This window comes from Physeter macrocephalus, chromosome 17, assembly GCF_002837175.3.
Source record: "Physeter macrocephalus isolate SW-GA chromosome 17, ASM283717v5, whole genome shotgun sequence".
NCBI classification, from domain to species: domain Eukaryota; kingdom Metazoa; phylum Chordata; class Mammalia; order Artiodactyla; family Physeteridae; genus Physeter; species Physeter macrocephalus.
The window spans coordinates 49,903,013-49,926,899 of NC_041230.1; the positions used below are offsets into that span (position 1 = coordinate 49,903,013).

The following is a 23,887-nucleotide window of genomic DNA, read 5'->3' on the forward strand; positions in this document are numbered from 1 at the left end:
GATGTAGGGAGCCAGAAGGTGCACTGTCCTCACCTTCACAATGAATTAGAGTCAGATTAACTTCAAAGTCACGACCTTTTCATAACTCACCAGAGAACTGAGGTCACAGAGCAATCTGAATCTAAGGAGATTCAGAGAGAGAGGAGAAATGCACCTCATTTAATTGCTGGGAACATAATTAGATGAAATCAGTATTTCTTAGATGTCCTAGGTACATATCTCCAGATGGACAGACACACCTACACACTTAATTCCATGGGCTTCTGTATTTACTACTTAGAATAAGGTTCAGATTATGAGATGGTCTGCTTGGTGGTAAATTCTACTGGGCTGAACTATCAAAAATCGATAATTGTTTTTGACCCATAAAAGGCAATTTCTTACGGTTCAACCTAATACAACACCATATTCTAAATTAATGGCTGTTTTTTAAAAGTTACTAATTGAATAAAAGCTCCAATACTGAATTAGACTAAAATTATTATTTGAAAGTATAAGAGAATGAAAAAGTATATGAAAACAGGTATTTATTACAGAACAATTTTTTTTCTTAATTAATTAAAGGCTTTAAACAAAAAAACAGAATTCCACACACTGACATTGACTTGGTAGCATGGAAATATTTCAGCCTGGAGAGGCATGTTTGTTCTTGATGAACTTACATATAATAAATTCTCATGACATTTGATTCCAAAATATATGTATGAACTGACTTGACATGATTATAAACATAAGGGCAATTTAAACACTGGTATTAGTTTACATGAGTCAATTCAAGGTCAGTGACTGGAGAACTATATTTAAAAAAATCTGAGATAAAAAATTCTTTAGGAAGCAACCACGTACCTATGTACAGTTGAAGATCAAGGGTTAAAAATCCACTCTTGATGAATACCATTAAGCAAAGGATGTATAACATCCATCACACATCTGTTCCAAAACCAGCATGTTTCCAAAATTATACATTTCTTTACAAATAAACATTACAGCATTAATAACTATAGAGGAACCAACAGAATGAGTTCCAAAATGTGCTGATTCTCACAAGGCAACCCTGAGCCATATCTTAAGGCATCCGTTTTAATCTTGGGGCTTTAAGAACATCTTCTTTGTTTTAATTGGTTTTAGGTCTCCATTTTCATCTTCTTCATAATTGGCACGGTCTCTTTTTTTGGCAAACTTTTTCCCAATTGTCCCCACCAAGGTCTCGTATCTGTTAAGATGATATACAGAACAAGTTTAGTTTCAAATAAAAAAGGTAGGAATCAAGACTTGTCAAGAATATCAAACCAAGTACGTAACAAAGAATAAGAAAAATCAAAACTTTGATTAAAAGAAACCATCTGATTGAAAATTCATGAAGTTCTCTATGAATGATTAAATTCTTCACTGTTTTTGTTTTTGCATTATCCTAAATAAATTGAGATGTATATTTAAAAATATGTATTAGAAGCAACACTAGAAATAAGCCCTCAATTTGCCAGCCTGTGACAGGTATAAATCCACCCCAGGCCATGTTAGAAGATGACTAAGCCAAGATGACTTCCTGCTGGGGTACTCCCTTCAAAGGTACGGTAGACCAGTCACCATGCGGAAAGAGTGCACTTGTGAGAGCCGGTGAATGCTGGGCTCAGATTATAAAGCTGGTCCAAGGTAACAGTTACCTTCTAGCCATTTCTTCATCTGACACATCGAGCTCCACTGTTTCCTCTTCAACTTCTTCTGCTTTGTTCTTAGCATTCATCTGAAGCATTAATTTCTGAAAAATACAACAATGGGGACTAGCAGGGCTGGAAAAAGCTTGCTAAAGGAACTGGTGTCAAACGTATTTGAAGGTAGAGACACAGAAGCCACAGAATCTACAGGACTAACCAAAATTTATAAAGAATTCTCTATAATACTTTATTCTACAATATGCTAATAGAAGCCAGCTCTGAATTAAAAAAATAATAAGACAAAGCTCCACTAGATTAGACTTACTGTTAATGAGTTTAAATGTATTTTAGATCATAAATTTATTATTTACTTGTATCTAAAGCAGGCACACTGCTGATACACTCTAGTGACTGGGGGAAAGAAGAAGTAAACTTTCAGATACCCTTTGAACTTCCCAACTTTGAGCCAAATGGGAGAAACACTACAGTCAAAAGTAATTTTTTTTTTTTTTTTTTTTTTTGTGGTATGCGGGAGCGGCCATGGCTCATGCGCCCAGCCGCTCCGCGGCATGTGGGATCCTCCCAGACCGGGGCGCGAACCCCGTTCCCCTGCATCACCAGGCGGACGCGCGACCACTGCGCCACCAGGGAAGCCCCCAAGAGTAATTTTAAATGCAGTTTTTGGTGGTGGTTGGGGAAGGGGAGCAGCAAACTGCTGGAAGAACTGGAAGGCTGGCTCTGGTATAATTGGGAGACCTTCCTCACCCCTGAACACGTGGGTGGATAATGCACTGATTTCCACATGATGTCCACGCTCCTTCATTTCTTTTTCTCACATTAACCTTTTCTTGATAGTTATCCTCTGACAGACTTAAAAAAAAGTACACTACCTTCTTTATCACTAGAAACACATAGATATTAAAAAATGTGTTCTAAGTTCATCCTGCTTATAATAAAGTAAGTACTCTCAAGTTGGTATCATTCTTTTTATAACCAGGTACATTGAACTTTTCTCACAATTTATGACAGCTCAGATCTGCAAGCCAAACAGTTCAAAACCTTTTCCCAGAGAGAATATATTCAGTGTTACAGAGTGCCAGTAATTAAAGTCATTTTCTAATAACTTCCCACATCAAATTTGGAGGGCCAGATCAACCCCTTTTCCCACTGTATCAGACATACTTTGGAGTCCCTGCCCGCCCAATACCCTAGTCTCTGGGCATCATCCACTCATAATCTTTGCTGTCTTTTTTTCCCTTTTACCCCACTGTCCTCTTTGTCTTCCTAATCTAAAGCTTTAAGCAGGCCAAAACAAGGAAATATATTAAAAACAAACACTTTGTGTTGATTCTGTGTAAAGTAAATTTAACATCTTAATTATCATATCCTCTCAAAAAGGAAAAGAAAGAAAATCAACCTACAATCTTTAAATAAACTCTGGCATTGAGTTTGGTTCACTGTGGTCCCTGTAAGCATCCTGAGAGAACTGGTTTTCAACCAGGTATGATTTTGCTTGCCAAGGGACCGATGGCAATGTCTGGACACATTTTTGGCGGCCACAACTGGGGTGTATATATGTATCTAGTGGGTAGAGGGTAGACGCTAGGGATGCTGCTCGACATCCTACAGTGCACAGGAAAGCCCCCACCATAAGGAATAATCTGGCCCCAAATGTCAATAGTGCCAGGGCTAAGAAACCGTGGTTTCAAGTGATAGTTACAAAACTAAAGCTTTATACCACAAACCTCCATTTGGTTGGTCAAGTACCTGACAGGATGGCTTTCAATATATAAGCCAGAGTTCTAATAATTATTTGTTAAACGAAGGTCTGTGCTTCTCTACAAACCCGAGGCAGGAAAATTAAAATGAATGTCTCGGTTATAAGCTGAATATTTCGTTTTCAGACAAACTTTCCAAAGATTCATTTAAAAATCTATTTACAAGCTTGGATTAAAACCTGTCCATTAAAAAGTCAAATTACTCAAATTTTAAGTAACATTTTTTTCCACTAGAAAAGACACATTTATAGATGCCAGAAAATAATTTTTTGTAATAGCATCATATGAATAAAATCCTGACATTCCTGCAAAAGAACTGAGGTAAAAGTCTAACACTTAACAGTGGCACTGTCCGGGACTGTATACTGCTATATTAAATTATCTACTCAATTCTATCATAAAACTAGACTGCAATGCCTATAATTTCTTTAAATAGCTATGGCAGTATTTCAAGGCTTGTTATTTTCTACATAATGAGGAGAAATGGTATCTGGTGGGGGAAAAACCTGAACCCATTTATAAGCAGAAAGAATTCAATTGGAAAAATCTTAAATGTGAAGCAATTATATTTAATACCTCAACCTCAGGATTAAATCCTCTGAATGACATTCTTCCGTAGAGAAGATCTTCACATAACAAGAAACTCTGCTCTTCTATTATGAAACTCCTAGACGAGAAAATAAACCTGTATTAATACCATGACTACTTATAACAAAGCACAGCAAATAAAAGTCAAGATTTCAAATGAAAAATAGATCTTATGGTTCTCAGCGGAATCAAGTAAAAATACAGTAATATTTCTGACCTAGGATTAGAAATAAAAACTGATTAATTTGGTCAACAAAAGCATTAGGAGGCAAGAGTGGCAGGGCACCTGAATTTTCCAAAAGTGAAGCAAAGATTCCTTGACGTTTATACCCCCCACCAAGTTTTTATTAAATCTGCAGAAATTAGTGTCCTAGGTAGCTTTAAAAGAGTGTTTTAATTGGAGCTCTTAGTTATAAATAACGACTGGCCCTGGATGACTTAAGCAGAGAAGTAATTTATTATAAGGATACTGGTATCTCACAGAATCAATGGGAGAGCTGGATGAACAGAACTGGAAAATGGGCAGAAACAGGGTAGCTAGGTGGTTGACTCCAAACCAAAAACACGCTACAAAACCACCCTGGTAAAAATGACACTGCTGCTGAGAGGGCATCCAGGAGGCACTGTTGCCCTGGAAATGTGATGCAAGGGTGAATGTTTCAGTCTCCAAAAGGGAGTCTCCCGTGAGTCACCAGTTTATGACCCCAATTCCAGGTAAGCATATCCAACTACAGCCCGGCAATCAACAATAAAGCAAGCCAGGAAAGCAAATACTTGGCCTTTATGGCAGATTGCTCCTTGTCAAGCAATATTGCCCTGCTTCTTGTCAAGATGCACTCGTTCATTCACTCACTCGGCAAACACTTGTTAAACCAAATTGTGTGCCAGGCACTGTTCTAGAGATGGGGAGACAGCCATTGTGAAGAGGCTCTGCTCTCATGGAGGTTACATTCTAGAGGGGGGCCAGATAACAAATGGATAAACCTGAAGGTTATTCCACTCCTGGCCACAAAGGAGCAACTGGTACCAAACCAGCCCGCTGACTGTAACCAATAAATTTAGGCACATGTTCTCCTGAATTTTTTGTTCAGCCTCTTCCATAAACTAGGGATTCCCTTTCAACCGGCCGATCTTGTTTCTTGTGAAGTACAGGTGATAAAACATCACCAATGTCCCCAGTAAATCATCTCCCTCAGGAAAGCACCATACATATGCATTTAAGCATTCACTTAAGTCAAGAGGTGGACCCAAAGGCCAGGAAAGGATTCACAGTAGGGCCACTGGCCCCTCAGAGGGCTTTCCCATGGGTTTCTATTGGCCCAATAACTGTAACATTAATATAAAAAGGAGCATAAGTGGTTTGTGATCTACAGCATAGTTTCAATGATGAGCGACACTAATTCAGTTAGCAAATAAGGGAAATATTCATCTATTTTTGCAAATGAGAAACTACTGCTCAGAAAAAAATAAACAAACTTGCCTAAGGCCACAAATAATATGCACAGCAAAACAGGGCAAAAACTCACTGCGGAGGAACAATTCTCTATGGGTCTCTCTCATTTTAGCACACCTTGTGAGTGAGGCACTAAATGCCCTTTTGTTCTGAAATATCTTTTAAGGATATATGCACAGTGAACAGTTTTGAAAGGCAGAGCTTTGCCTTCATTCTTCCTCTGGAGCAAAGCGCAGACTTGCTTAATGCCCAGTATAATAAAGATAATGCCTCCATTGGAGCCAAGGGCAAGTCTGTTTGCAGTCTAGTATCAAAGACTCAGGCTTCCTAAGCTCAGGACTTTGCTGTGATGCAAACCTACTGCGGGTGCCACATCATCCTCCCTGGGAATAGGGGAAATGATGCCAGCGCGATGCTCCTGCTGCTTGCTTTGCTGTGAGTAATAAAGTCCTCTGTCTCTGACTCAGGAATCTTGTACCTTCCACCAGTATCCATGAAACTGTGGCAGGCTAACTTGTCAGTTTGCTAAGTAGGGTCAATCTCAGAGCTCACAGTTCTTGAAGTTCACCAGGCCACAACGCACAAGCGCGAGAAGCACAGGAGGCAAAAATACTTTTTAAACAACATCCTATGGCAAAGGAGTAATTAAAATGGCTATACTCACATCCTCTATACCAGGGCACATCCTTTGGAGAAAAGCCATATAGCCACAACACAGCAAAAACTTGGATCTGGTAAATTCTATTCCTAGTATTCCTAAATATTTTATGTCAGGTTGCCTGGAAGCAGACTCTGAGAGTTATGTGCAGAAGTTTTATTGATGAGTGCTGCGTGGCAGATGCCCCTCTATGGAAACGAAGACTGCAAGGCTAGGCTGAGGGAGAAGCTGACTTGCAACGTGGCTATGGCAAGACCTCAGCCCCTACAAGAAACTCTAGGAAGCCCTGCAGTTGTTCCAAGCCGAGACAAAGAAGCCAGACCCTCAGCCCCCGACACAGCCTGGTCACTGGCTAGGGGTGTCCTATAAGGGGAGGTATGAACACTGAACAGCCCTAACAGTCACTGAGTTATAGCCCAGGGCAGCTGAATGGCAACCTCTAGACTCCCAGAGCATATACACAATGGAATCTCCAGTTTCACAGAGAGTAGTAACCCTCTGGAATAATTCAGATGGCAAAACCAAGTAAAGATTCACAGACGCAAATGAGCAAAAAGAGTGGGTGAATTTCATAATATTCAAGTATAAGGAAACACATATACTGCTAACATTTCTTGTGTTTTATGCCGGGCACTGTGGTCACTGCTTCACATACATTATCTCATTTACTTCTCATAATGTAAGTGACAGATACTATTATCACATCCAATATACAAATGACAAGACAGGTTCAATAACTTGCCCAAGATCCCAAGTAAGCGAGTACCAGAGGTGGGCATCAAAGCCAGGTCTGCCTGTCTCCAGAGCCCATGCACTTAATTAACCAATCCATTCCACCGTCTCCCTATTTGGGGTGTTAAAACACACACACAACCCAGGGACATACCATCCATTTACCCCTCCAGATCTACTCCCCACTCCCCGCCCCCCCGCCCCACTATCAATGCCTTGGGAGGCTGATCTGAATGTAATACACTGAAGGGCTCCTTTGCTGTCTGGAACGGCTGGCTCCCTTCCTATGGGATTACTTGGGCTGGCTGTGCCCTCAAATAAAGGTAGCAGCTCTTGTAAGATGCTCTCTCCACACAGCCTGTCTTTAGATTCAGTAACCATTCCCTCCCCTTGATCCTCCAGGCCTGGAGTGGAAATTATTTCTACTATACAAGCCACCAAGGTGCTGCACTGTCCACAGTGGCTTCCCTACACCGGCTCACACTTTGGTGGTCTCTGTTATACGCTCCTCAAATTACCCAATTTGACAGTGTCATCTCTTCCTGCCAACATCCTAAACTGATAATTCGTTCCTATACATAAATAGGACACTGAATGATGGCAAAAGGTTATTATTTACTGCTATGGTCTCAATGTTTGTGTCCCCCCCACCCCCAAATTCGTATGTTAAAATCCTAACCCTCAAAGATGATGGTACTAGGAGGTGTGGCCTTTGGAAAGTGCAAAAGTCATGAGCGTGGGGTTTCATGAAGGGGTTTAGGGCCTTAGGAAAGAGACCCCACAGAGATCCCTAGCCACTTCCACCAGGTGAGGACACAGCAAGAAGGCGCTGGCTATGAACCAGGAAAAGGGCCATCATCAAAACATGACCATGCTGATATCTTGATCTTAAAATTCCAGCCTCCAGAACTGTGAGAAATAAATTTCTGTTGTTCATGAGCTTCCCAGTCTGTGGTACTTTGTTATAGTACCTGAACAGACTGAGACACCTACCTCCCTAGGAAAGGAATCTAGGGGTCATTTTTCTGGGACTAATATGCTGTGTTGGGGGGAAAAAAACGGTACTGAAAACAGGATACAAACTGTCTTGCTTTTCAATAAAAGCAAGTAACAAAACATGTGGCAAAACTTCGAGCAAGTTTAGCCAAGGCATAAAATTAAATTATAGCTCCTTACCAGTAATGGTCCCTTCCTACCAACCCCTGCTCCCAAATCCATACCATCTTTAGCATCATCTTCGCCTTCCTCACTAACATCTTGCTTCCTCTGAGAAGAGAAAAGCAGGTTGAGAAGCAAGCAGAGAAAACAAAGTACCTTCCTTCCATCCCTCCTGGTGGGACGTACTTTCTATCGTTAGAGAAGGATGTCTAACCTTCCAGAAAAGATTCAGAAAAAGTCCACCAAATGAACCATGGAAAACAATGTGTTAAAAAGAAAAAAATAAATTATAAGGTATGGAAGGAAAGACATAAATGGGCCTGGAGACAATAAGCAGCAACTACAGTCATTTGACAAAATTTAAATAAAACTGCCATACCACAGAGGTTACCAAGGTAAGAAAAGCATCAAGGAGAGATGATAAATAGCTTCCAGAAGAATTTAGAAAAATTAATTGATGATGTGAATCCGTCACTCCTTCATTCAAAATTTATCATGCATCAACCAAGCTTAGAGGTGGAAGAGAAATGATCTAGTGTATTATCAAGCTTCAGTAATGACTAGCTGGTGACCCTGGCCTAGTTACCCTGCCTTAAGCTTCAGTTTCATCAACTATAAAATGGATGGAAAGATAGTAGCCAGCTCTCAAGTTTGCTATGAGGATTAAATAATTAAGAGATGTAAAGTGCTTAGCCCAGTTCCTAAAACACACTATAGACCCAATTCATCTTAGCTAAGATGACTAGTATTAATAGCAAAAATTTAAAAAAAAGAAAATAAACAAAACATTCTTGACCTGCCTTTACAAAGCTCAGCCTAATGGAGAACTCTGTTACTGAAACAAAACTGGACAGGCTTGAAGGACACATCTAATCTTCAGAACTTAATATGATACAAAGCACATTACTGAGTCTCATAAAAGGTCTCCAGTTATTACCAGAGACACACAGGCTGGATTCCTTTATTCAATGTAAAAAAAAGAACCATGTTATAAATGATGGCCGAGGACCAATAAAAATGTATAAATCAAACTAGAACTCTTATAGACTTAATAATTTAAAAAAAATTTGCAAGGCTAGTTCAAGAAACTGAATAGATACTATTTCATGGGTTTTGTGTCATGCAATGATCAATCACATTTACAGGGATTTCCCTTTGAACGCCCAAAGTGTCATAAAAAACCTACTCTTTCTCTTTAAGCTCAGGCAAATCCAAGTACCAGTGCTCTTCACTAATGATTTTCTTTTCTTCCTCTTCTAGTTGTTTCTTGGTTTCTGAGTCCAGTCCCCTTTGCATGAACTGTCAAAACGAAACAAAATCAGTGTCAGCAACTATTTTTCCCAGCTTACCGGTGAGGAAAACTCAACCTGCCCTCCTTCATTTCTCTGGGAATCCCGTCTCATGGGTGGGGGTGGGTGGGGTGACCAAGCAGCTTAGCCCTGCCCTTGACAACATCACTTCGGGAGGGAGCCTGCTAGAGCACATAAAAAGCAACATGTGTACTTCCTTTAGAAGACTTTAAAAGAGCTTTACCACATTTTAGTTTTTCTGATTTAATAAAACAGGCAAAAAACCCCAACTGTATTCAATAAGTATCACGTTAAATACTTCAGTTTTACATAATAGCCAGTGAGCAAGGGCTAAGACAAAAGACTGATCCACAGAGCAGGACAGGCAGGTTGAGACAGAAAGTGAGGGGGGCACAAAGGAGAGGATGCCCAGTACTATACGAATGTCTCTCTGACCTGGGAAGCGCATCGGCCTTTGCACCTGCTGACCTGGATTTGTAATGCCCTTCTCAAGTTCGTCCACCTGGCCAACTTCTAGCCCTTCTGACATAGGTAAAGCTACTCCAACTCTGTAAAATCGTCCCTGATAGCTGCAGGCGAAATCAGCATCTCTTTCCTAGAAGCTTCCCACGGCAGCTTCAACTAGTCTCAGGACATTTTAATTTCTTGAGTATCTGTTTTTTCTGAAGACCTTCAGGGCAGGGACTGGGTTTGGATCATCTCCATGAGTACCAGCATGACGAATGATGCATTGTAAGGGCTCTGTGAACACAGATGGCCGCAAAGCTGTATCTGTAACCCCGCTGCTCTTCACTTACATCTATCCTCTGAAACGCTCATCAACTCTACGGCTGCCCTTTATTCTAAAATCTGCAGAAGCTCAACTCAAAACAGGCCAGTCTTGCTGTTAGTTTCTTCCTAGCAGAAACAATAGCTATATTTCCTCAGGAGACAGACGAACAAACCAAGAAGTTAACTGCAGCAAAATGATAAAGTATCAATATGGGAAAAAATAAATTCAGAAAACATCCAGGAGCATCCCAGAAGTTAGGTTTAGGGTTCCACTGGTTTCCATTAATCCCCATTTATTTCCCTTATCCAGGCTCCATATTACTTTCCCCTCTACTCCAGCTCTTCCAAAAACACAAGCATTTTTAGGCATAAGGGCTTTACCAATGGCTACAAAATGAAATGACAAAACTTGAAAAATGTTCACAAATAAAATACAGTGATAACATCAAGTTCTGATGATGATGTAGAGAAACTGGATCACTCCTACACTGCTGGTGGGAAAGTAAAATGGTATAACCTCTGTGGAAAATAGCTTGACAATTTCTTACACAAGTAAACATATACTCACCATAGAACCCAGCAACTGTCCTCTTGGGCATTTATCCCAGAGAATGAAAACTTACATTCACTCAAAAAGTTATACAAGAATATTCACAGCAGCTCTATATGCAACAGCCCCAAACTGGAAACCAAAATACTCTTCAAGAGGTGGATGGTTAAGTATATGGTACGTCCATAGCATAGAATATTACTCAGCAATAAAAAGGAACTACTGATTGACTCAATAACCTAGAAGGATCTGAAGTGAATTACGCTGAGCGAAAAAAGTCAATCTCAAAAGGTTACACATTGTAATGATTACATTTATACAACATCTTTGAAGTAACACAATTATAGGAATGGGGAACAGATGCGTGGTTGTCAGAGGTTAGGCATGATAGAAGGGAGTGGGCGTGGCTACAAAGGGGGTGTTGCTCAAGGGAACTTGGTGGTGACGGAACAATTCTGTATCCTGAATGTGGTAATGGTTACATGAATCTACACACGATAAACACTCTCACATACACCTGCCCCCACACATGAAGGAGTGCATGTAAAACAGTGAAATCTGAGCAGGCTCTGTGGATTGTACCACTGCCCATTTCCTGGCTTTGCACTGTACTCTAGTAATATAAGACAGGGAGGTGAGGTGTGCACGGCATCTCTCTACATTTTTTGCAACTTCTTGTGAATCTATCATTATTTTAAATAAACATAAAAGAAATGTTTGCGATCTATCTAAAGTGTTTTGTGGTCCTCATCCTTTCACCTCTGTGTCTACAGCCTCACCAAAGGAAAGAAGAACTGGCAATTTCTGTAATGCATACCCTGCATTTCCCACTTTCCCACTTTCTGCCTCTGCTACTCCACATCATGCTTCAATTTTCTGCCTGCCAAAATATGCCTCTGGGAAGGCCCAGAGCATGTGTCTTTTGGGCCTTCCCTGACTTTTCTGGCCAAGCTCTTCTCAGGTCTGTTCCCATAAAAGAATACCTTTCCCTACTTCTAAGACAGCCTTATGAACACTGGCTCATTATGCTTTTTCTGTGCCTCCCAAAAGACTAAGATTATGAATAGTAGACCATGTCTTTTGTTCATCTTGTATTACTGGTACTCAGGCAGTACTTGGTACCTGAGAAGAACTCAATAAATTTTCTCTGAACGTGAGTCTAGACTTGTCTTATTTTTCCAGACTCCCTTTCTTGGATGGTTCTCTTTAAACCTAGATGCCTCATTTCATCACTTATACTCTTGGTGGTGAAACTCACCAGTCCTGCCCAACTGCCCTTTTACCTCATAATTTTAGTCAGGTAGATATTATTTATGGTATACAAAATACACACACACACACACACACATTCTGTACACATGGAAAGGACAGATCATCCTGTGAACATGAATCAGGCAACTCCCCAATTCTCCTGACTCGACAGCATCTAAAAACATACTCTAAAGATAGTGATTTAACTTTGCTCACAACTGACGGCCTAGGGCAGGTCTCACAAACTAGTACAGTCCTTAGGCTGGATGTATATTGTTGTAAATAAAGCTTCACTAGAACAAGGTCATATTCATTTGGTTCTGAGCCACAATGGAAGAGCTGAGTAGTTGTAACAGTCGCTGTTTGGCCCACAAGACTAAAGTCTCTTTACAGAAAAAATTCACTAATTTCTGTCTTAAGAGTCCAAAAGAGCTAAAATCACAATTAAGTACCCTCTCTACAACCATTCCATCATACTGACAGACCTTCCACCTACCTCCTTTACTTTCTACTTCTGGTCAGGATCACCCTCCAGCCCCCAAGAGCTGACCAAGACAGAGGAATTCGAGTACACTAGAAAACAAATGAGTCAATATTAAATCCTCAACCCTCTCATTCTTACTCTACAATTAGCTCTGGCTGAACAGCTACGCTAGATAAGGAAACCTAATGCAGCTGCTCCACTGCTTCTCAAAGGATACCCCACTCTATCCGTATATATTGTGTCTCCTGCTATCCTGCCAGTAAGTTCTTTCTCATCCATGGCTGAAGTTGCTAACCCACAAAGAACCTGGGTAATTTTTTTTCTCTCTCCTTTGCTTCCAATGTCCAGCTGTGTCTTCCCCAATCACTCAAGTAGGGGTGGATAATTTTTTTAAGTTAACTTCTTCCTTCCTAATTCCAGAGTCAGATAGTTGGTCTGAGCCCTAATTACCCAGCACATCTTCACCTGACTTATTCCAAGAGCTAAAACAACTGCTAAAATCTTTTCAGTGTCTGCTTTGCCAGTCCACTTCTCTGAAACTTACATGTTATAAACCACAAGCAAAAATAAAAACTCTGTTCAGTAAAGATTCAAATTTTGCTAATATGCTTGAAAGCAGTACTTTAGAAATGATAAATTATGCTATGATTTCCCTTGCACCCTCACTCTCCCTATTCATCCCTAGTTACATCCTAGCTCAACTCCATTCATGTCTTGCACATGCAACATTTACTCTCCAATGTTTCCAAACATTATTCATGCCTTGCTTCCCTTCACTGGAAATTCCATTATTCTGTAAACATGACAGCTAACAGTCTGCATCTATGAGTGGTGTTCAGTGACAAGCAGTAGAGATAGTAATTAAGAGCAAGGGCTTTGAAGCCAGACTGCCTGAGTTTAAGTCCTGCCAATACTCTTTATTAGCTGTATAACTTTGGGCAAGTTACCTACTTCTTGTTTCAGGTGCCTCAGCTGTAAGAGAGGGATAATAATCGTGCCCACCTCAAAGGGTTATTACGTGGATTTCACACGTTATAATATGCAAAGCACTGAATGTCTACCACATAGTATGTTTGCCACTACTATTAAGTTTTAAGGCTTGGGTGTTTCTCTTGTTTTAATTCCTGTATTCATTTTCATACACCCTTGTCTTTCCCCACACAACTCTGAAATTATTTGGTTAAACTGATTCAATTTCAAATCTGAAAATCACTTTTCTTTCAAGTTGGGTGATATAATTCACTTTCACCTCAACTGTTAAAATTCTCTCCATTCCCACCATCACTTGAAACCCCTCACCCAGATCATTAGATCTAGCTGGTCGTTATGACTGCAGTTTGGTCCCTTGTCGGGTCTTTCTTTCACCAATGTATTCTCCACTGGACAGTTAAAGTAACGGTGAAAAGTAAAAAGCACAGCTCATGATACTTTCCCCGGTGCTCAACTGCTTCCCGATGCTCACAAGATAAAGAAAAAAATCCTTAACCTGGCCTAAAATTCCTTGCATCTTGTGATTACTGTCGCCTTTTCCAGACCCATTTCTTGCTACTTGACTTCCAGACATACTGAATGACCTCTAGTTCTTGGAAATAACGGATTTTGGGGGTTTTGCCTCTCAGACTTCTGAACTCGCTTTCCCCACAGTCTATGCCGCTATGCACCCAACCCTCCCACCTACCCTTCAGTCTCTACTAGACGCCACTTCCCTCAGAAGCCCAAGTAAGTTCCAAGGGCTTCCGGCGACTCTAGCATCACTGCACTTAGTACATCGCATCCTAACTGCCTGCTTAGGCGTCTCTCCTATCCGGCCGCGGGCTTTAAAAGAGAATCCGACGGATTTATAATCCGGTTCCCAGTGCTTAACGCAGAGCAGGCGCTAAGTGAATGAATGACCGCGAGAGCTGGAGATCCTCCCGGGCCTCTCGAATGCCCCCATACGCCCGCCGCCTCGGTTCTAGCCAGGTCTGGAAGACCGGGTACTCCCGCCGCCCGACCCGCATCCCTCGCGTCCCCGCACCTTCATGCGCAGCACGTTCTTGGACAACTTAGTTTTGCGTTCGGCCGCCATACTGAGCACCCCAGCGGCCGCGCTCCGCCGCTACTATGTCCGCCGCGCATGCGCGACGCTGCGTGCGCGTCGGCGCCTTCTTACGTACATCGCGTCGTGCCGCCCCGTGGCTCCGCCCCGTGGCTCCCCCCCCCCCCCCCCCCCCCCCCGTTTTTCGCGCTTCAGCTTGGCCCGCGCTTTTCGCGCGTCGCCTCATGGAGTGCTCGCCTAGTGAAGAAGCTCAGGGGAGAGGCGCGGTCGCCAAAGCAGGAGTGAGAGCGACTTGACGCCGGGAGGGAGACCCCAAAAAGGCCGCACCCGCAGAAGGCCGGAGTCCTGGCCGCTGTCGGCCTTCCCCGAGGGCTTCGACCGGGCCCCTCAGGCCGCGCACCGGCTGCGCGCCGCCCGCCTCACGGACCCTGTCCTGCCTCGCCGACCCAGTCGCCCTGGTGAGACCTTTGAGATAGTTGCCACAGCAGCCGTCGTCCCCCCACCCCCCGACCGTTTCTTTCACGTGTTTCTAACGTGGATGGCGGGCTTTCTGTGTTCTGTGTCACTTTACGTGTCCTAAGTTCATTTTATATTCTCTGTAACCCTATGGGGCAGTCATTATCCCCTTGTTACAGTTGAGTAAACTGAGGTACAGGCCGGTTCCAGAACTAGCCCAAAGCCAGAGGGAGGGAGGTGGGGGATGAACCCAGGCGGCCTGGCCGCAGAATGACCCCTACAAACAGTGTTAAATCCACCTGTTAACTGGTGTGTGCGTCTCCGAACCTAAATGATCTGTTAACGAGGAAGAATAGGAAGAGGTAGATGTCAAAGACATATAAGCATGAGAACATGACCTTGTTTTAATCCGAGGAATTAAAAGAACATTGGCAAGATGATACTTTTAATGCTCCGTGTACCACCTAAAGACAGTTTTCACACCGTTCACAGCTGCCACACTTTGGAAAACACCCAGCCTAATAGCTTTTCAGCTGATAGCGTGCACTGTATGCCGAATTCTTATGCTGGGTATCCCACGTGTATTATTTTATTTAATCCTCATAAGAACTCTGAAGAAAGTATTTGTTTGGGAACCTGAGGCCCAGAGAGGTTAAGGGACTTACCAGAGTTTACACAGCTAGTAAGTGTTAGAGCTGAGGTTGACCAGAGAGCTGACACGTGAATAAAACATGGCCATGCCCTGGCAAGTTTTCTCAGAAAGTCATGATAATGTGGTAAGTAGTTATAGAAACTTATTCGTTCACATGTGCGTGTGAAACACTGGCCTAATCTCTTGAGCTACACTAGTGTGTAAAAACACATGACCTCCCTTTCCTGGAGCTGACATTCTGGTGAGTGCCATGGCAGAAAGAAAATGATGATTTGATAGAGTGACTTTTAGGGTTACATTAGTTAAGGTGATCTGGGATGGCTTTTGCCAGATGATATTGCCAAGGCTTGAAAGCTGAGAAAAACCTGTTGGATGAAGGGTTGGAGGTAGAGTGTACTAAGAAGAGGGAATAGCAACTGTAAAGGTTCTGAAATGAGAACGAGATGAGTTGTCATAGAGTTTACCAAATGGGAACAATAGAGGTGATCCCATGTTATGGGTTGAATTGTGTCCCTCCAAAATTCATCAGAATTTTGTTTCAGAATGTGGCTGTATTTGGAAACAGGACCTGTAAAGAGGTGATTAAGTTAAAGTGAGGCCCTTAGAGTGGGTCCCAATCTAATCTGACTGGTGTCCTTATAAGAAGAAATTTGAACACACAGGGAGATACCAGGAATGCATATGCACAGGGGAAAGACACAGTGAGAAGGTGGCCATTTGAAAGCCAAGGGGAGAGGCCTCAGAAGAAACCAAACCTGCCTATGCCTTCATCTTGAACTTCCAGCCTCCAGAACTGTGAGAAAATAAAGTTTTGTGGTTTAAGCCGCCTGGTCATACTGTTTTGTTATGGGAGCCCTGGCAAACTAATATGACACAAAATTAGGTATTGATTACAATTATAATAAGAGCCCTACATGAAAAGTATGGGGCTCATGAGAGGGTATAGCAAGGGCACCTAAACCACTCTGGCCTGGAAAAGGGAAGGACGCTTAAAAGTGGGACATTTAAGTTGAGATCTGAAAGGGGAGGAGTTAGCCTGGGGAAAGGCCTTCCAATCATTTAGTTTTGTGCCTCCGTAACTCCCATATATCCACAGAAAACTTTTCATCCTGCGAAACTGAAACTCTACCCATTGAACGATAACTCCTCATTCCCTCCTCCCCTGGTAACCACTATACCACTTCCTGCCTCTGTGAATTTGACTTCTGTTCAGGATTAAAGAGGTTCTGTGGGAGCAAAGGTGAAGAAGTGATCCATTCTGTAGTCTGCATCTGGGAAACAGAGCTGACTATGAATATGATCTTGAAGGATAGGCACATGTCTTATCAGCTTAAGAGGAAAACAATTCTTGACAGAAGTAAGAGCATATGTACACCAGCTAAGGATGCTAGAAGCTCCAGACCTTCCCTCTGGACCTCTGTTGTTACCAGTCTACTGGCACACTGGATTCTGATTCCTTTTCCTGAAACATTGGCCTCATCATGGCCACTGACCTACTCCACAATTTACAATGACTGTTATTGTCTGAGGGGTGAAGGTCAAATTCTTCAAACTTCAAAATTCTACATTTTTATTTGACATAGAAAATACTTAACAATTAAAGCTAATTCCCAAAGTCTCTTTCTGCCCGTCAAAATGTAATAAATGAGAAGTGATTTAAAAGTAATAATGTAATTTTAACTTAGAATTAAACTCCCACACAGGGAAGATAACTCCTTGATCTCTCTATGCTATTGAATTGTAGAATACAGAGGATTGGTTTCACACTCAATAATGTGTTAACCTGTTTTAGTTACACAGCCAAGCAAACATCATTTTGGGGGAAGAGATATTTTCATAGGTCTTCACACAATTCTGAATTCTTTCATAATGGAACGTGTTGGAAGTGTGAAAACCTCCAATTCCTTCCATTTACTAGATCCATCAAGAACACATCCCCTGAGTCTCTTCACTCTTGGAGCTGATCATGTCTAAGGCTGTGCAGCCCAGTACAGTAAGCCTAGTTATATGCTGCTACTGAGCACTTGAAAGGTGGCTAATGTGACTGAGTAATGGAATATTTAAATTTAGTTAAATTTAAAAACTATAGCAGTGTAAAATATTTTCCTGTTATACACATTTCATTGTTTTGGAAGGACTGCATTTCACTTTAGCCTTTGCAAATTTATTGTCTGCATTGAGATGGGCTGTAAGTGTAAAATACATACCACATTTCAAAGCCTTGAAAAAAGTAAAATATTTATACTTTTCATATTGACTACACGTTGAAATATTGTTTGCATGTATTGGTCTAAATAAAACCTAGCATTACAGTTAATTTCATCTGTTTCTTTTTTTAATGAGGCTGCTAGAAAATTTAAAATTATATATATATCTTGCATTTCTTCTCTTTCTCCTCCTTTCTTCTTTCTCCTCCCTTCCCCCCTCCCTTTTCTCTTTCCTCTTTCTTTTTCACTTTTTCTGTTAGCTTTTGTTCTTGTGTTTTTTGCAAGTACCAGAAATTGACAATGGCTTATTGAATAAAATGGGGATTTATTAGAAGGACATTTCTAGTAGTTCATAATAAGGTTTGAGAACAAGGACAGGTTAAAAGCACAGAAACCAGGGCAGCCCAGGTATATAGGAAGCAGGAACTAACTTAGTGCCACTGCAGGAATGATGAGCATCAGGTGATTGCTCTTAGGACACTCAATTTTTCAAAGTCAAGGAGAGAATCTCATTGAGTCTTAGCTAAGAGAGGGCAAGACCTGATTTATAGTCCCTTTAGGACTATACAAAATGGGGGAGGGTAATTCTTTAAAGAGAAATTAGGTGCTATAACCAAAGAAGAGATAATCATTTTACAAGCCAAAACAGCAAAGCCAAGGTTAAGTATCTATTTAATGCAGGAAGGAGGAGAGTTCTGTTGACACAGCCATGGAGGACAAATAAGCATCAGTTGGGAAACTGACGTACAATATCAGATCTCCCTTTCTCACAAAATGTGTTCCCTCTTACTACTAAATCTTACTACTTTATGACTAACAGTCATAGACGCCTATTTTTTCTGCCTTCTGCCTGTTTCATTCTTTAACAAATATTTTTAAGCAACTCTTATGTTCCTGGCCCGTTGGTAGGTGGTGGGGAAAATACCCCTTCCCTGATGGTATGCCACAGACAGGGATATAGGTCTTAAGTGCTGTCAGGGATAAGACTTATGGCAGGAAACCTAATCTAGATTTGAGGAGCTTGGAGAGCCTTCCTTGGGGAAGTGACACCTAAGCTGAGACCTCAAGATGAATTAAGTGTATATCAGACAAAAAAGGGAAAGGGGCAGGAGTAATGAAGGAGAATTTAATTCAGATGGAGGGTGTTTGAATGATGGCTATAGTGTAAGTGACAAGTCTGGAGAGGCAACCTAGGGCCAGATCTTAAAGGCTATATGTTAAGTCGGTAGGATTTTGAAAGTTCCTGTGAAGCTATTGAACTGTTTTACCAGGAGAATGGCATCATTTAAAAACTGTAGAATATGGGGACTTCCCTGGTGGTGCAGTGGTTAAGAATCCGCCTGCCAATGCAGGGGACACGGGTTCGAGCCCTGGTTTAGGAAGATCCCACATACCGCGGAGCAACTAAGCCCATGCGCCACAACTACTGAGGCTGCGCTCTAGAGCCCATGAGCCACAACTACTGAAGCCTGCGTGCCTAGAGTCTGTGCTCTGCAGCAAGAGGAGCCACCTCAGTGAGAAGCCTGTGTACCACAATGAAGAGTAGCCCTCACTCGCTGCAACTAGAAAAAGCCTGTGTGCAGCAACAAAGACCCAATGCAGCCAAAAATAAAATAAATTAAAAAAACCAAAAGAACGGCACAACAGAATTGTGTTAATTTAAGATCACTCTGACCAACAACCAAAAACTATTAGAACTAATAGATGAATTCAGTAGAGTTGCAGGATACAAAATTAATATGCAGAAATTTGTTATATTTTTATACACTAATAAACTATGAGAAAGAGAAACATAGAAAATAGTCCCATTTACAATTGCATCAAAAGAAAAAAATACCTAGCAATAAATTAAACCAAAAAGGTGAAGGACCTGTACTTTTGAAAACTATAACACATAGACGACAGAATTTGAAAATGACACAAATGGAAAGATACACAGTGCTCATGGACTGGAATAATCAATATCCTTAAAATGTCTGTGCTACACAAATCAATCTACAGATTCAATGCAATTCCTTTCAAAATATGCATAGCATTTTTCACAGAACTAGAACAATGCTGACATTTGTATGGGACCACAAAAGACCCCAAATAGCAAAAGCAATCTTGAGAAGAAAAGACAAAGCTGAAAGTATCACACGCTCAGCATGCGTAGCATGCTACAAAGTTCTAGTAATCAAAAGTACAGTACTGGCACAAAAGCGTACACATAGAAAAATGGGTCAGAATAGAGAGTCCAGAAATAAACCCCTGCTCACATGGTCAATTGATCTATGACAAAGGAGACAAGAATATACAATGGGGAAAGGATAGTCTCTTCCGTAAATGGTGTTGGGAAAACAGGGCAGCTACATGCAAAAGAATGAAACTGGACCACTACTTGCACCATATACAAAAATAAACTCAAAATGGATTAAAGACTTAAATGTAAGACCTGTAACCATAAAGCTCCTAGAAGAAAACTAGGCAGTAACCTTTTTGACCTTGGTCTTAGCGATCTCCTCAGGCAAGGGAAACAGAAGCAAAAATAAACAAATGGGACGGTATCAAACTAAAAACCTTTTGCACAGTGAAGGAAATCACCAACAGATCGAAAAGGCAAGCAAGGAATGGGAGAAGATATTTGCAAATGGTATATCTGACAAAGGGTTAATGTCCAAGATATATAAAGAACTCATACAACACAATATCCAAAAATAGACATTTTTCCAAAGAAGATATACAGATGGTCAAAACATGTGGAGTGGTGCTAAACACCACTAATCATCAGGTAATGCAAATCAGAACCACAATGAGATAGCTCACACCTGTCAGACTGGCTGTTATCAAAAAGACAAGAAACAAGTGTTGGCGAGGATGTGGAGAAAAGGGAACCCTCGTGCACTGTTGGTGGGAATGTAACTTGGTGCAGCCACTATGGAAAACTGTGGAGGTTCCTCAAAAAACTAAAAATAGAACTACCATATGATCCAGCAACTCCACTTGGCAGGTATTTATCTGGAGAAAATACAAATTTGAAAAGATATTTGTATCCCTATGTTCATTACAGCATTGTTTGCAGTAGCCAACATATAAGACCAACCTAACTGTCCACTGACAGATGAATGGATAAAGATGTGGTCCCTTCTTTCCTTCTTTCCTTCCTTCCTCTCTCTCTCTCTCTCTCTCTCTCTCTATATATATATATGTATATATATATTTATGTATATAGTAAAGAATGAAGTCTTGTCATTTGCAGCCACATGGAAGGACCTGGTGGGTATTATGCTAAGTGAAATAAGTCAGACAGAGAAAAATAAATACCATGTGGTTTCACTTATTTGTGGAATCTAAAAAACAAAATGAACAAATGAAACAAAACAGAAACAGTTATAGATAGGACAAACTGGTAGTTGCCGGAGGAGGAGGGGGTCGGGGATGGACTAAACAGGTGGAGGATTAATAGGTACAAACTTCCAGCTATAAAATAAATAAGCCATGGGGATGTAATGTACACATAGGGAATATTGTCAATAATATGGTAACAACTGTATGGTGATGGATGGTAACTGGTCTTATTGTGGTTATTTCATAATGAATAAAAATGTCGAATCATGTTGTACACCTGAAACTAATATGATATTTAATGCTAATTATAATTCAATAAAAAGTGTTTAGAGACTGAATTTAAAAAAATTACTCTGACTGAAAGTGGAGTAGGAAAATGGAGGAAGAAAAAAGGTAGGGAGAAAGTCTGGCCCTCCATAATCTCAAACATTCTTTTAGATTAGTCTTCCTAATTTCTTTTAATTTCCTATTTTGACTAGTTCATCCTATCACCTATGAGATAAAATCCAGGCTGATGGTCAAGGCTTTCTACACCTGCCCTCTAGCCTTATCTCCTAGCTTTTTAGCCCTGTCTGTATGCCTCAATTTAGCCTCCTCTAGCCAAACTAATCTACTCGTGCCTCCAAACATTCCATATTTACCCTGCATGTAAATATTCATACTGCCTTCTATTTCTGGAGTGATGCCTGGAATAATGTTTTCTTTTTTCAACTTTTCAAATCCTGCCTATCTCTCAGAACTCAATTCAAATTTCATCTTCTTCTTACATTAACCAAAAATGATGATTTCCTTTTTTTTCCTGAATGCTGATAGGGCTGTTTTACAGTTTCAGTGTTTAATTATACACTGCTTTTTATTGTCACCTAACATGATTGCAGGTGCAGGAGGGCAGTTCTGAGTTTTATAGTTACCTGAATCTTTCACAGCTTCAAGCGGTTCTTAGTATACTCAAATACTTATGGAATGAATACATGAAAAACTGCTCTTTAAAATGGATGAGATAGCATCTTTAAAATACACATTCTTTAATAACTGATAAGCCCCAGAATACCTAACCAATTCTGTATAGCGGAATTGACAAAGTTTTATTTTACAAAAGAAAAAAAAATAAAAGGAATGAAAGGCCAAGGACGTGGTAATGAAACCATCTTATTTTCCTGTACTAATTCTATTCAAAATATTCTGTTCAGTTAAAAGATATGATATCTTTGGACTCTGTGGAAGTTTCTAAAGAAGCCAGTTGCTATGGGGATTGTGAAGAGAAAAAATTTAAAAATATGATTAATTTATGCAAATGAAGCTACCATGTCTAAACCTGCAAGACGTTTTTGAAGGATGGAGGGGGTTCTCAGAAAGAAAAAGAATGTGGAAATGAATTGTTGGGGGAACATGTTATGGTTGTGGAAGTCAAGACACAGCTAAGATGGATGTTTATTTTCTTCTAGGGGAAATTGTGTGTTTACTAATAATAAGGAGGAACAAAAGAAAAGTTAAATCAGAGGGCTGGAGAGACTGAATGGTTTTCTTTTTACCTGCGACAAGTTCTTACTTACAAAGAAAACTTATAGAAGTCAAAGCCAGTAGTTGAAAAGGAGGCTGCTGGGACTTTGAACCAAGCCAAATCAGTGTCTTTCACTGTTTCATATCCCTCTACCACTCTTAAGAATATGAGTCCCACATTACAAAAATAAAAAGCCATTCTTTTTCTTATAAGGACAGTTATATGTTTGTAGCTATTCTGTTATTTATTATTTGTAGTAAGTTTTGCAGACGTTAAAATGCATTTTGCCTTTTGGAGAAATTATTCCTGTTACAACTTTACAAAAGAAACAAACAAAAAAACTTGCTCTCCTAGATTACTGCCTGTTTGCTCTGAGTATGCCTGAAAAAGCAGTGACAGATGCATTCAGCCTTGTACCCTCACCAGATGGTGTAGGTTGATGGAGAGTGAAATTTTAATTCAGATGCTGGTTCTGAGTCCTTCTCTGGTGTTCTTGCCACAGTTGGAAATTCCTGGCCAGAGGACATGGACAAGCCAGGGCAGGGTTATTCGTGACAAAAGTGAACAACTAAAAGAAAGAAATGAGGGTTTTGTTTTTCATTCCTTGTAAGGTATAGAAGGAAAAGAGAACTAGCAATGATGTTTTGGGATAAAGAGGAAAAGAATTGAATTAGATATTAGATTCCTTTGATTAAAAATTCTTTAGTTTTCAAATTAAGCATATTACAAAGGTAATATATTTTATTGTAACCAATACAAAAATATAGAAATGTACTAAGTAGAGAAATGAAAGTCTTACCTGCTTCGTTCCCCCAACTCCCATTCCTCAGAGGCAACTTCTATTAAATCCTTTGGCTTTAAAAGTTTGCAATAGAAAAATACTCTTTAAATAAACTTTACATCTGTTGAGTTGTTTTAAGAAAGGTATCTGTTTCTGATAGTAAGAAGGCATTGCAAAGTGTTATAATCTCTTTTCCTTCTCAAATAGTGTTTGTTTCGTTGTTTTGTTCTGTTTTTCTGTTTCATGAGAAGGTTTCGCCATGACTTACTACCACCATTGGGTGGCAGCCTAAATTGCAACCCCTTAAGAAGTCAATTCATCCTTGGCATTGGGTTCTGTGAAATTCATCTGAGAAATGACAACTTTGTACAGATGTTTTTAAAGGAAGAGTTGAATAAATTTTTCCTCTTGTTCTGATAGAGAGAGAGAGAGAGACAGCGAGAGCGAGAGAGAGGCAGTGAGAGAATGAGAATGCAGCTGAGCAAAGGAAATGTCTACTGACCAGATGCCTGGGAGAAAATCCTCTCTTCCATTAAG

At 40.6% G+C, this 23,887-nt stretch overlaps 1 protein-coding gene across 1 annotated transcript; it reads right to left on the reverse strand.

Moving 5' to 3' along the window:
- Window positions 1–510: 510 nt before the first annotated feature.
- On the reverse strand, window positions 511–14,498 carry MPHOSPH6 (M-phase phosphoprotein 6). Its single transcript, XM_007121836.3, has 5 exons — window positions 14,406–14,498; window positions 9,209–9,321; window positions 4,010–4,100; window positions 1,665–1,759; window positions 511–1,213 (listed from the first exon to the last, which is right to left on the reverse strand). The coding sequence occupies exons 1-5, from the start codon at window positions 14,454–14,456 to the stop codon at window positions 1,081–1,083; spliced, it is 483 nt and encodes a 160-aa protein (XP_007121898.2). The 5' UTR covers window positions 14,457–14,498; the 3' UTR covers window positions 511–1,080.
- Between the last annotated feature and the right edge of the window lie 9,389 nt (window positions 14,499–23,887).

Coding starts and splice junctions, on each gene's coding strand:
- MPHOSPH6 (XM_007121836.3), bottom strand. CDS start 14,456: ATGGCGGCCGAACGCAAAACTAAGTTGTCCAAGAACGTGCTGCGCATG. Junction 4,101..9,208: donor CCTGAGCTTAAAGAGAAAGA/GTAGGTTTTTTA, acceptor TTTCTCGTCTAG/GAGTTTCATAATAGAAGAGC. Junction 1,760..4,009: donor GATTTAATCCTGAGGTTGAG/GTATTAAATATA, acceptor TGTATTTTTCAG/AAATTAATGCTTCAGATGAA.